At 39.6% G+C, this 15,021-nt stretch overlaps 1 protein-coding gene across 2 annotated transcripts in view; it reads right to left on the bottom strand.

Annotated features, from left to right (window-relative positions):
• The window catches only part of sntg2 (syntrophin, gamma 2), an 80,630-nt gene that overhangs the window by 29,257 nt on the left and 36,352 nt on the right, over positions 1 to 15,021 (bottom strand). For both annotated transcript variants that reach the window (XM_035168488.2, XM_047341657.1), the window contains exon 9: positions 3,198 to 3,322. In XM_035168488.2, coding sequence (XP_035024379.1) covers positions 3,198 to 3,322 — 125 coding nt within the window. The remainder of the gene's footprint in view (positions 1 to 3,197; positions 3,323 to 15,021) is intronic.

The following is a 15,021-nucleotide window of genomic DNA, read 5'->3' as shown; positions in this document are numbered from 1 at the left end:
GAAGAACAATAGCAACACATTAAAAATCAATTAATTGTTTATAAATAAATACTTTCAAAAAGCCCATAGCAAATGTTTAGAAGAACAAGTTTTGGCTGAGAAGACGTTACGTGAGAAAAGATGCGTAAAAGACCAGCATGATCCACAGATACCATCACAACAAGTGTGAACACAGAAGAAGGATCAATAGCTTAACACTGCCACTAAAAGATAGAATTATTGTACATTAGGGGAATTTTAGCATTATTGATAATTCATTATACAGAGGGCAAAATTATCATACAAATGCAGATTGCACTCATGCTGCAAACATATATCTAGAAATCTATTTTCAAATGTGCCTAAAGGGTTCCACTATGTGTTTTAAAAGGCATGCATTAGCCCTGTTGGCCTACTAATCCATATTTTCTCTGTTTAGTTATTGTTATTGTGTACTTAGGTTTATATCACATGCAGTGGGAATACTAAGACCTTAATAACCCACAGTAATGAATTCTATTCGAAGTGTAAGAAATATTTAAATCATGTACTTGCAAAAGTCCAGCATTCAAACAATTACAATAGTAAAAGTAGCCAACAGAATCATTAGCAACCAAAGGTACTTAATGTTAAGGCACAATCATGTAGAATTGCAATAGTCAGTGTTATATTATTACTATTGTTGATGTATAAAGCAACAAGGCATCATATTTTAGACCCTGCGTTGGATGTAAAATCTCAATCTGTAAAGTAACTGCAAAGGACATTTCAGTAACTCTGAAATGTAGGGAAGTAAAAATAAATGAAAATAGTCAAATTAAAGTACAATATATAAGTATATTAAGTACTTTGTCGTCTTCTGAGCAGAAATATTACAGCTTTGAATTCTGTAGAAAATGATAAATGTTATTATAACAATTATTATTAATTATTATCATAATTCCCACCAATCGGTATGATACAGCTTATGCTTGGAGTTATCTCTTCTCTATCCTCCTAGGTATCTTGGTGATCAATGTTCGGGTGTAACTACAGGTTAAATTTCAGCAGCCATGGAAAGAAAAAAGCTTGAGGCTGAGTATCTGTGAATCAACAAACACACAAAGTGTTGAACTGGAGCTATTGTGCCGTAACTGACCTCTGTGGATTCATTCTCTAAAGGAGTGGAGTATTTTTATAACATTTTCTTATATTTGGCCGCTGCCCGGGTCTTGTTATTGGACATAAGGTGTCCAGGTTTAATAAACATCTTTAATTAACTGTGCACAGTAGAATTCCATTATTTATTTATCATCATGTACCTGCAATTTCTAAATTATGCAGCCGTACACGCCTAAAGAGGAAGATGTTTCTGCTCCAACAACATCTCGAGTGCAAGAAATTACTAATTTCCAATTTGAAGAAATACAACAACAAAAAAATGAATTTGATGATTCATTATGCGTCATGTTGACAATAACAGTAACTAAAAAGGCATTTAGAGTTAAGGCAAAAGCACTGAAACACATCGAACTACGCTAACCTTTACTTTTAGTATTGGTATTTGTTAAATCCAAACCATTGTGTTAAAAGTCAGTTAAAAGTGCTTTCAAACCTACCTGGTTTGGTCCTAGACCTTCAGACCTTTCAGGTGTGAAGGTTTTTCGGACCAGAACAAAATTTAGTCCGAAACAAAAGAGGTGGTCTTGGTCCACATTTGAATAGTTTGGACTTTCGGATCAATTGCAGGAGGTGGCGACATTAACCAATAGAAGAAGACGAAGCAGCAGTTTGCAGCATTGCTTGTAGTCTTTACCTTTGACAGTATAATGTTTGAACGAGGAGGACGTTCATTTTGCTGGTAGTAATAGAATAAGGACATTACAGTGACAACGAAATCGTCAAAGTTAACCAGTTCATTCACTTTCTCCTTCAAACGCAAAGAATACTTTTTTCCTATGCACTTTGTTCAAAAAGTTAGTGAACACAATAACGGAATTTCAAGTATATACAGACACAGCCTACGTAGATGATGACAACAGGACTTACATATGTCATACAAAGGTCTTAAGTGTGCTCCATGAATTACAATGTGAAACCAAAACTAATGAGATCAAAATGAAGAATTTCCTCTTGTCGGACCTGATCACAAGTCTGTAATTGGAGTTTGTCATTAGTTTACAGCACACAAATTTAACTGAGCTGTGATCAGCCATGAAATGAACAAAAACTACAAAACGATTCGTAACATCAATCCACAGTGTCTGAGAAAAATAAATAAAGTGGCACCGAGGCAGAATCCCAGATGCACCATGCATGCTTTTCACAATTTAGCTCAACATTGTATCATGAAAATAAAATCAGCTCATACTTTTGATTCTTTTTTATCGGACAATGTGCTCGAGAATGTATTTTTCTGCCTGCGTCCACGGTGTCCTCTGAAGGTTTCTGATGCTTTCAGCTGTTTGATTGTTCATTTTACTACCTTGGTTTGGATTTGTATATTGGAGCGACCCTGTCCAGTCAGCCTCAAAGCTCCCCTGCTAAGGTAGTCACTATTCGCGCTGCTGATTGGTGGAGTCGAGGCAGTTGGGGCAGAATTGAAGGGTTTTTACCCCTGAGATATTTAAGTGAATGCTAAACTGCCAATCAGTCTCCTACTATGTCTCAGTACTACACTATGGTCGTTAACCTACAACCTTTTTGATGAGGCCAACTGGAGAGCGGTTTGCTTCTCTAAATTTCACTGCATATGTCTCAAATAATAAAGGTTAAACTGTGAGTAAGACCTACAGTACACTCAACCAGTTATTGTGTATACTATGAAATATAATCCTGGCCGAGCCCCTGTTTGGTGTAATGAATGAATGCGATCGAGTCTTGTGTGTTAGCATATGCTACATGTTACGTTGATCACTACCAAATTCCAAACAATACACCTGTTTATTCTGTCTCACAGTTTGGAAACAGAAAATGGTGATTGAATAGTGAACCACTGTTCAAATCAATACAAAAGGAACATGCATGATAATCTAATGCATTTAAACCCTGACCAGTGTTCTCACGGTCACACCTCCTGAGCCTCCTGAGCCAGTGACCTTTTAAGCCGTTTATGCCTGTGCATAGATATTGGCATTAACATCCTCCTGCCTAAATTAAAAGTGCCTGCTAAGCCAACAACTGTGCTCAGTGAACTGTGCACCTCAGAGGTGAATTATATAATGCTGGATTACCCTTACCTTAATTTATCTGTGCCAGCTTTGTACCTGGAGACTCTGGCCATCAACAAGGGCAGGGAGACGGCATCCAACCAGCGCTTCTCATACTTTGGTTCATTAGCAGAGGGCGAAGGAGGTGATGGAGCCTGTGTGGAATACATGAACAATGTGATGAGCTTCCTGCGACTTAAGATCATTTAGTGGGACCACAGCGGGACCGTTTACATGCACAATACTTTCTGAAACTCAGTGTTGCTCAGATTGCAGTTATACCCGCAGACATTCGGTTGATCTGCAGGTTGTGTAGGTATTGTTGTAAAAATTTCTGATTAATAGCTGATGGGTTTGAGTGGGTGGCATCATACATCATTGATGTGTAAAATATGAATTACATTCTGTAAAATGTGAACAACAAAGAAAGAGAATATTGTGCATTACTGCAAAGAGCGGAGCGCTGAGAGCAGGCGCTCATTCATCGCAGCCAGGCGCATTATTGAGTTGAGACAGAATTCAACTTTTTGTCAATTACTAGTCAATAAGCCCTATGAGACAAATTGTGATTTGTGAATATGGGCTATACAAATAAAATTGGATTGAATTTGATTGATTGAATACAAATTAGGGCCTCACTCTGAGACTCACGCAATCAGCCCTCACCAAAAGGACACTACACTGTTTTGCGGTGCTCACTCTCCTTAACTGGAAGGATAAGGGAAGTTTAAAACAATCTCTGGTTGTTTGATGGTGAATCACGCAATAGATCTTAATCTCTCCCTGTTTCCAGATGCACCAGGCGCATCCTGTCTCCAAAATACCAAATGCACACAGTCACGATCCCTGCGCCATGGCACACGAAAATAGGTTCATGTGTTTTTATTGACTATTAATTGCAAACGTTTCCACCACAGTATGTCCTCAGAGTCAGTGCAGAAAGTGTGTGTCAAACTAAAGCTCATTATAGAGGATACATCAAGTGATTAAGTGAAATGTTTCATCTCTCATCAAGAGGCTTCTTCACTTCAGTTCCACAGGTCTTGTTAGTAAAGAACAGATTCACATCTCTTCGTCCATGAGTTATTTATCAGGTTCCTACGACTTAATAAGTTGCACAATATAATTTTCCCCAAATGTCACCAGAGTGGCTCCATAACTTTGCAAATACCTGTTACCATTTACATTTTTCTAGAAAAATATGGAATGTTCATGAGGGTGCGTGTCTCTAAGTTGGAGAAAATATTTGCGGATATTTGCGGATTCGATGTCGTCAGAGCAGATCCGTGCATCTCTAGCGGGTAAACAACAAAATGCTATATATATGCTCACTGACTCACTGTCTGTTCACCGTTTTCTGACCTGACATTAGAACATTACAAACAGCAGAAGTTGTGTTTTTGGCTGGAACGCAACCGCGGGTGCACACACTAATGTCTGTGGCACCATTGGTCACAGGGCCGAGTGTTGGTGTTTTCCAATTGGCCGTTGCTCTTTCAAAGTGATTTGGCACAAACATTTACTATTGCATAATCAGAGAGTGCGACTCATTGCTGTAGGAGGCCCTGATTCTCTCAGATCCGCCATTCTGTGTTTGACGAATTCTAACTTCCTGCTGAGAGCTGCATCTCTGTCGCTGGAACATACACAGCTAAAGCAGAAACCACAGTTTTCTGCCCAGTTACCACCAGCTGAAAACGCTGCCAGTAGCGCAGCAGGAGAGACGCTCCGCTGAGAAGTAGGATTTTATAACTGAGCTATGACCAAGTGGCCAACACCCCACTCTTCAATTATCCACTGACATACACAGTCCAGCTATAAGACTCTTAAATACTCAATACCAGCTTATCGAGTTTTATGAATCTTCTTATTTTACTCTGCACTAAAACCTACAGGTCAAAGTCCACTTCAAAAATCTCAACAGAGACCACTGTGTCTTTCATTTGTTAAAAGAGCAGATACAGCAGAGCAGCTAAACTACTTTTTTTACTGAGTGTTTTATAGTTACTTATATACTATATTCTATCGTTGCTTGGATGCCAGTCAGCTCCGAATTTGACCAAAATATTTTAGGGCATTTTAGACAAAAACAAGCAATCTAAAGACATTTTGGTCTTTTTCCACTAATTTTTACATTTTATGTACTAGGCCATTAATTAAAAATATATTAGATCATGAAAATTGATCAGTTAAAGTCATGATTTAATTGGGAGGACAACCAGCAGTCAAGCCGCACAGCAAGCTGAAGCAGACAGCTTTTCTTTGTCTTCAAAGAAGAAGCTAGAATTTGTTTTTGCTCGTTTATTTGACTCCGTCTTAGCTGTCACCAGTGAAGCAGCTCTTCCTTCTCTAACTACAGCTACTTCACTGAATACAGATAAGCAGTCCCATCTTTACAAGACAGAGAGTAACACTCAAAGGAAAACATGAATAGATGTTTAAACATTAAAAGTTAATAGATGTTACCAATAATAGATAGCAGTACAGTCAGCAAGACTTCACAGCATACAGATACATCCGACTGACAAGGCTGCACCTCCACACTTCACACACACAAGTGGGTCCAGAAAATGGAGCTAAAGTGGATAAAAACCGACCCTCAGTAGGTGCCTCTTGACTTTCATTAATGACAGAATGAAACTGGTTCTGATACGATCTCAGCTTCAAGTGCTGTTGAGTTATGAAGTCATATTTGGGAAAAATACACTTGCTGTTTCAAGTGATGGATCACATTCATGCTTGGCGGCAGTGAGTCTCTGTGAGCTCGTTCGAATGGAGTTTTGAAAACAGTGCAGCAGAATGAGACTGACTGAGGCAAATACACAAGTGCATTTAGGTTATTTATAGGCACTAAATCACTAATGAACGTCAGTAAAGTCTCAGATTGCAGCTTAAAGATGCTCATAACAATAACAGTGATAACAATAATAGTGTTAATGTTGCATGGGAACAGGTTGTGTTTTTGAAAGCTGTACATTCTGAGGGTGGCAACGCACATGGCAGCAGGTGAGACTTCATGTTACTATTGAGCAATTCACCATCAGTTTTCTTTTTTGACAAAGGCCTGAGGGCTTCACATTACTGAAAATAAAATGAAATACATTCACTACTGAAATTTACTTTTTAAAAGCGAGGACAAGAATCTGTTTTCAAGGAGACTAAAATGGCAAAATTGCTTTAATGTGTTGCAAATGTTTAATTCATTTTCACATGCTTTAATTTCCCTCGCCAAATGTTTTTTTCTGCAAAGTGAAATTCTACCACAGTTCTTCCCTTGAGGATTTGAGAGAATAACCTAAGCAGCCTGCAGTCTGGGTCTAGACAGTGGACTGCAGCACAAAGCTGACAACAAAACCGCAGCAGCTAATAACCTGTTAAAAACTGTAAAATGTGTTGATGTGGAAATCAGCTGTTTGAAGGGGTGGACTTGGGTGGTGCCAGAAACCAGCCTCAAACAAAACACTAGCCACACACGAACACACAAAGATAGACAGAGAGAGACAGAGAGAGAGAGAGAGAGAGAGAGAGAGAGAGAGAGACAAACAGAAAAAAGTGACAAAATTGAGGTGAATAATTATCAAAGTCGAGTCGGTTAAACAATTTGAAACTGGAAAGGAAATTGCACAGAGGAAAAAACAACAACTTATATTTGAAAATCTCCACAGAGCGTGCTTCTCAAATTTGCATAGAGATTTTGTTGCACAGAAGGAAAGCTTGATGAGCAAAGACTCATACTGCAGCATACTATACTGCTGTAAGATTTTTCCTATAATCTAGGAGGAATTAAAGAACCAGCATCGAGAACATAAATCATGTGATGGAGTACACAGATAATACTATCTACTAATCTAGTATAATAAGACTGGACATGTACTGTAAGATGAAGCCAGTGCATTTAAAGTCTTGCACACTTGAGGAAGGGTGTAATGTGATCAAACGTGTTGCAGTAGTTGACTCTGAAATTTACAATAGCGTGAACAAGGATTTCAGTAGGTGAAGTGGATTATAAGGGTCATGTATTTGGTTCATCATGTAACAGCAAGGCAACGCTGGTGACATACTTCACATGAGGCTCAAAAGTAAAACAAATATCAAGAGTCATTTCTTAATTCTTGACTGTCTGGTGCCATAAGCAGGTCCTTACCAAATTGGCCGAGGTGTTGGAGATATGCAGACCGGAAATTAGCAGAGGCCTGAACCATGGCAGCAGACCACCACATTCAGTTTGTCAGAAAAGGCAGGGTCAACACAAGCAAGACATTAAAGCGCCGCCGTTCTTGCCTCCCAAGACTGCATCATAACGGTCAATGTCTGCAGGAAGCTTCAGTCCCTGCCACTGCCCCGCCACCAGGAGACATTCTGAGTTTAGAGGGCCGAAACGTTGTAGAAAGATGGCGTTGAGGAACTTTTGACCATCCTCACACATTACTATACCACTATATATTATGTTTATAGTGTATATTACATTATATATGTACACAATTAGGAGAATAGTGCCTGTCTAATTCCACAGATACTCCCTTCTTTCTCTAAGCAGTACCCAAGGTCAGGTTATAGATAAAGGGCCATCCAACAATGAATTGTAGTGTCTACGCTAAGACTTTCATATCTAACTCAGATGCACCAGACAGAGAGACACCGACTTCAACTCTCACCAACTCTTTTGTGTATTTCACCAGTGGCAAGACGTAAGGACACAATGTGATTTAGTTATGCATACTTTAGGCTTAACTATCCAATAGGATGTGAGCACCTACATGTAACATAGAGAGTGACAGCAATTCTAGCCATTCATGGATGTGCTGTTAGAATGGGTGAGGCAAAGTAGAGGGAGATATACTGGGATGCTGTGGGAGACATCTTGGGGGGGGAGACGACTTGGGGGTGACAATTGCTCATGTTACTCTGTTAGCATTTGTATATTGTTCCACCTTCTGGTCTCAGCTGCTGCCTGAGTTCTCCTTTCACCAGCATCCAGAAAACTTCCATAACAGATGGAACCTGGCTAAAGAACTTGCAGTAAGCGAACCAAAGTGCAGGTGCGGCCATAGCAGAATACTGACTTCCTGTATGTCAATTGCTACACTGAGCAATTGACTTATGTTATATGGATACAAGGTGAAGCATGCAAGCTCCACCATTTAAGTTCATGCACTAAGATCATTCGGACATTCATCTATCTAGACTTTCTGCGGGCTTTCTCTGCAGAAAGTCTGGAGGAGCCAATGTGAGAACACAGCAGGAGATCCTCAGCAGGATTATCTGTAAACTGCCTCTGCCTGTTGCATTGCCCCTAACCCCTCCGCAGATTTGTGTCCGACCAAATTCTCTGGAGGTTATGTCTGAAAACGGCTCGACAGAACAAGCCCTGTGTTAAGCTTAGTTTTACTTGCGGAAAACTGAAAACAGCATACAGCTCTCCAATTAAGCAATGATGCAAATCACCAATGAGTTTTTATGTTGGGTGAAAATATTGTATCATGAAAAAACATTGGCAAGACAAATACAGTATAATAACCAAATACATATTGTATAGTAACCTGTGTGCAACGTGAGAGCAGGTTAGGAATAGCCCCTTCAACGATTTTGAAGTTTGTACACATGTTGAATCTGGGTTTGCCAGCAAGAACTTGCGTTTGGACAAGCAAGGGAGATTTTAAATCAATCCATAATCACTTAGAGTTTGAGAATCAAGGTTAGGTCTTTGCAGTAAAGGAGAAACCACAGCTATTTTTCAAAAGCAGTGATTACCGAACTCGGAGATTTTCTTTGGATGAACCTGAGAAGAGGGCATCCTTGCAGATTTAATAGCTCTTTGTGGGGTCGGATCATCTATGGTGCACATCTAATTGGTTTAGAACTTGTAACAAGATTATAACAGTGCAGAGGAGGATTTTTAAACTGTGATTAATTTGAGACTGATAAAGAAAGTTTTTTGATGCCAACAAGCCAACACGAACCCTCTAAAACCTCCAGAGTTGAATGGAGCCTTAACGGAGACTGAACCATCAAACATTCTAAAGGTCTGTAAACATTACATATTATCTAATGGGTAACAAGCTTGGGGTTTAAATAACTGAAGATTTAGCTTCAGCAAACAGTGGAAAGATTAGAGACAAAGAATCTGGTGTAGCCCTGTTAATGTTATACACACAGTACAGTTAGGGTAGGAAGAGGGCAGGGTAGTGCAAAGCAGCTAAGCATATTACCAGGGTATTAAAATGGCCTTTGGGTGGAAGGTAGTCAAGAGTGAACAGCAGAGGAAAAACTGCCTACCTTTGCAAAGTGAGTTGCAAATCATTGATTAACTGCACTATGTTGCATGCAGACCTCTGTCAGAGCGCACCAGTAATTACTACCTTTCTTACAAAATTATAATCGTTTGGTCCATTTATGTCAATCCAGGACAAAATGTTTTAGTTAACTCTCAAGTGGAGCTCTGCCGAGAGTGGGCGAGGTGGCAGGGAATAGAAAACTATCAGGCTGTCAGAGTGGATTACACGGACAAAGCACCTGCCTCTACAGAAGAGCGGGGAAACAGGAACTAAAGCCAGAGTGTTGTTCTTCACATCAGTGATTGTGGATTTCAGAGATGAGCATAATTATTTGAAAGTATCTAAATAAATCAATGCGGTAGATGGTCCAGGCCTGCAGTGAAAAGAAGAATTCTGTAAAATGATTTGAATGAGTGCAAACCGAACACAAGCTTCTTGAATTCTAATCATTTACAGGAAAGATTAATGTAAATATGGGTGAGGTAAAAAAAAGTTGCTCAACCATGTACTTTTGTCAACTTTGACATTCTCTCATAATTAGAGATGAAATAGTATGAAAAAATACTACTCGTTTTTCTGAGACTGAAACTATTCTTATCAGCTTGACATGACCACATGACAGGTGAAGACAAGTGTGTTGATCATCAGGAGGGACTGGAGAAACAAATTTGTGATCCCCGAAAAGTACTCGGTATGCCAAATATAGGGTCTGATATCATTTGGGATTTTTCCGATCCCAGTACTACATTGATACTGGTGCCAGAACGAAAAAACCTTTTACTTAAAATACAAGAAGACGATAGAGAAGAGGCTTTTCTTATTGCTAAGGCAAATCAAAGGTTGAAATTTAAAATGAACTGTTAACAGCTTAAAGTTAATATAAATGTACAAATATAAATAATTACAAAACTCGTGACATAGTTACACAACAAAAATCACATAATCACAATAAATAAATCCTAACACAAATAAAATACAATACTAAATAACAGTTTCATTGCTTAATACAGTAAAATACTACAGCTCCCCACCGCCGGGAACAGGGACGCCAATATTGCCTACTGATGTACTTGACAAGGGGTCATGCAAACAGTACTATGCATCCCTTTGCTTTCAAATGTGTCCTGTGCATCACTGGGTGCTTCATCAGGTTTTCCGTGTTCCGAACTCAGAATTACACAGAATTGTTATTCATTTGCTGCATGTCGCAGTATCGGCAACCCTTCACATGAAATACAGCCATACTTTCGACCGCTAAGCTTTCAGCATCTCGTTGTCGTGTCGACTCGAGTTTGAGGTAACTACTAGCTAACCCTAGGCTAACGTTACATGCAGCCAGAGACATGTAAAGAGTGTGTTGCCACCAGAGTTAAATGTCATGGGCACATGCGCTGATGTTTATGTTGCCTGTAAGCAGGGCAACTATAGCTTAGGCATCCAAATAAGGTTCTGAAATCTGCATTATGATTCGCTACAGTAGGTACCGATTGAAGAGGAACCGGTGCCTGATTGGCTGATCGAATTTCGGTACCCACCCCTAGCCAAAAAAAGCCCAATGTTTCTCCTTGTCTACCTCTTCTTTATCCATTCTGAGGAATAGTTGTAGTGCAGGCAAAGTTCAAGTGCATCTACCAGGTTAAACTGGAAAAATGTAGATACGCCAGCTCACAGTGTAAATATGTGATAGATTACAGGGTCAGGTTCTGGGTATTATTGCGTTACAGGCTATAAAACTTTCAACATCACCCAATCATAAAAGTAATATTGGTATTCATTACTTCCATGAAGGGTTAGGGTTTTTTATATCCCTGAAGTTGTCGTCCATGTTTGTCTTCTTTTTCCAGAGCGCATTTTGACATGAACTCAGCTGGCCTTGCAGCACACAGTCATTTAACGCACAGGTACTGACAGCAATATATACCTCAAATAAGCAATGTCTTCCCTGTCAAGAAAATGGGAGCATATTGCACCTCAGCCCACCAGGTCCCTTGTGGCTACACTGCATCTGGGCTCTGGAGTCAGTGGAGAGATTGCTGTTTTTCGCGGTCTAGCATTTCTCTGCACGTGGGATGGTTGACCATTAATGAACAATGGTGAGTTTAGAAAAAAACTATGAGCAGACTTGGGGTCAACAAAAAGAGCTAAAAACACTGCATTAGCATTAAAGCTTGTATATCTTCTTATAATGCCGATTTGGCAAAACAGTTGATTCACACATTCAGCAGACAGAGCAACATTAACATTCGTCTGGGCGAAGGATTCTGGACACAGGACAAATCTAAGTCCAACGTTCACACTAGTTGTTTAGGTATCAGAATTATGTCTGGTTCATTGGTTCTACCGTTTTGGCTAGCTAACCGCTAACTATCGAGCTATCGGTGGGCAGGTATTGCACAGTGATGTTAATCAGTGCTGATGTAAACAATGGCAATTAGAGTGGTGGGAGTGAAACAACAACTCAAATCAAAATTGCAAACAGGAAAGCCAAAACAAATTAGCTGAAATAGGCTTAAGTGCAGAAGTGGACCTGCAAAGGTGAATGATAAGTCTCATTGAGTTTGTTGGAACAATCCATTTCTTCTGTCAGGTTACACATAATAAATGTTTTCATATGATGCTTACTTCCGTAAAACAGGCAATGTCTTTCTTTTCTTTGCAATACTTTTCTGCAAATCTCTATCTGGAGGCTTCCTATCATTATACTCTGAGCATTAAAGTGAATGCACAATCATTCTACACTGGAAAAACCCCCATTAACACATCTAGATAGGCAACCACTCACATAATAGTGCCTATTTGTGTAAAGGGAATCTCATTTGAGCTGAGTAAAAACTAGAGTGAGACCAGTTCTTGCCATTTGTGCTTTTCACTCCTTGAAAAGTTATTTCTGAGGTCAGGAAACTGCCTGGCTAATTGTGTTTGTCAGCCATGTCATTTTCAATGACAGAATTAAATGTAATCTGTGCTAGAGCGAGCTGACCTGTTATGTCACACTGAGCCATTTCTTTCTGCCTAGGTAGGCATGTGTCAAGGTCTGTTTTCTGCTCTTAGATAAAGCATGTGCACATACAGAGAAGAGAAGTGAATTATGCTCCTGCTAGAGATTCAAATGGAAACACTTTAAATCTAGATTATCTATGAAAGGTTAAAGTGGCCACCTGCTGTCCGTCATGCATTCTCTGAATAATTCATGTGAGATGACGGGCCATAGATTCAGTCTTTACGGCTCCTCTTTTCATTATAGATTGGCATATTAACATGCAATTTCTGAATCCTCACTAATAAAATGGTGAAATTCTGGCTTTGGGGATATAATTATTGCTCCTCATTATGCTCAGTATGTAACGTTTAAAATCAAGTCGAATTTGCTTGATATTTCTGCAGCATTAGTGACACAGCTTTAATTTTGCAATCACAGACATCCATTTGGTCATTGTGAGCTTAACCTGTGAAGGATATGTACTTTGTTTTGGAAGCCTGTGCTGAATTTGTTATGTTGATGACTTAACTGAACCATATTTAGTTTTGGGATAACTCAGAACCATAAGAATAGCTCTGACCATTCATTCAGGTATGTGTGTGACTGCTACAGTGTGCAGAGATCCCACAAGATCCTGCGGCTGTACACACCATGCAATTCTCCAAACTTCAATATTCAATGCAGCATTTAACACATTTTTCGTTTTCAGGGAGCACGATGAAAACACGACCAGTTTGTCTTCATCGTATGATTAAAGCTGTGCCATCTACTGCATCTCAGAGGATAATTATTTCATTAAAAGAGGGAGAGATGGTTAAAATCAATGAAAATAACCACCTTAGACAATACTTAGACTTAGACAATACCCAAAAGGAGTGCCTCAACAAAGTAATGATCATTTTGCATTGACTTGTTTCAGTGTCAGTCATAGAGGTCATCGACAAAGGGGCTCATACTTGCCAATACTCTCTGCACCACTGTAGCTAACATAATAGTTTACTTCCATTGCCCTCAGACCAAATGTATTTTACCATCAGTGAAGGGTGGAAGAACTACAGGGAGAGTTTGTTTGAGATAAGTTTAATTCTCCTCCCTCAGCCGGGGGAACTGTTTCGCAGCAGTGAGCTATCAGGGTTCGGAGCCATATTTTGACAAACACAGTCCCAGCATATATGCATAGAGGACGTTATGGATTACTGCACATTTATTAACATGTCAAAGTCAAAGCAGATTTGTATGAGCCACAGTCCACATAGAGAGACGGCGGCTCAGGCTGCTGCTGATAGTGCTGCTGCCTGACTAGTGATTAGTCCTGCTGAGCTAACTGGAATGAAAAACACAGAGTCTGAATAGAGTTTGATTGGTAGTATTTGTGTTCCTACTACACTCTACTACTACTACTAAGTGGAATTTGTTCACTTATTCAGAAGGGTTCACTGTAAACTGCTACCAACATCAATGTGAGGAAAAGTGTGGCTGTGTATGTGACAATGAATTTCAATGTTAAAAATCTAAATAATATCCAACTAAGAACAAGAAGAATGGGTCATGTTTTCTGTATTGAAAGGCCCCTTTAGCAGCAACCTACTAGAAAAATGTAAAGAAAAAACAACAAAGTACATAAAAATTACATGTTTTCCATAAAAAGCTTTAATATTTTAGTAATTACTAAACATTATTAGCTATTTCACTCACAGCACCTCTGATGTCTCAATGTGCATATTAATTCTGTTTATATTCTGTTTTCAAATGTAGAAATAGAAAATAAATGGTCTAATTAAAAGCCGTCATGTAAATGGTCTGTATTTATATAGCACTTTTCTAGTCTTGATGTTCACTCAAAGCGCTTTAAAGCACAGTTTTTGCCATTCACCCATTCATCATCTTACACATACATACAGTGAATCAAGGTACTTATGATCAGCATGTTCTCTATGAGAAGGGGCAATTTTGGGGTTCAGTATCTGGCCCAGGGATAAAACCGCCAACCTTCTGGTTAGCCACAGCCCCCCCATCTTCAGCCCCAGACACTGTCCTCACTTTGCACTCTGCGATGCTCCACAAAACCCCAGGTATTTCCAGAAAGTAGGAATTACGAGGGGTGAGCTAGTGAAGTAGCAACACAACATGTAAAATATGAAACTGTGGAGTTAGTGGCAGATGCAGATCCAGACTCCGTCCCCTTCCAGCCGCTGCACCAAGCTCAGCCAAACCAGATGATCTGATTCAAATCCTCCTCCAACTCCTGCTAAAACAGCAAACAAGCTAACAAGCTAACGGACAAAAGATAATGGACCGTTACTGGAACAAAACTACTAGACTTGATGCATCAAGGAGACCAAAAGGTGGAACAATATACAAACGCTTACAGAACAACATGAGCAATTGCCACCCCCCAGTCTGAAGATGTCTCCCACAGCATCCCCATATATCTTCCTCTACTTGCGTCACCCATTCCAACAGCACATCCATGAATGGCTAGAATTGCTGTCACTCTCTATGTTACATGTAGGTGTTCGCATCTTATTGGATAGTTAAGCCTAAAATATTCATTCCTAAATCACATTGTGCCCTAAGGGCCCGAGGGAGGTGGTGGTGG

The sequence above is a fragment of the Hippoglossus stenolepis genome, chromosome 10 (genome assembly GCF_022539355.2).
Source record: "Hippoglossus stenolepis isolate QCI-W04-F060 chromosome 10, HSTE1.2, whole genome shotgun sequence".
NCBI lineage: Eukaryota > Metazoa > Chordata > Actinopteri > Pleuronectiformes > Pleuronectidae > Hippoglossus > Hippoglossus stenolepis.
Note: the sequence above shows the minus strand (reverse complement) of the source record. Positions and strands in the feature narration are given on the sequence as shown.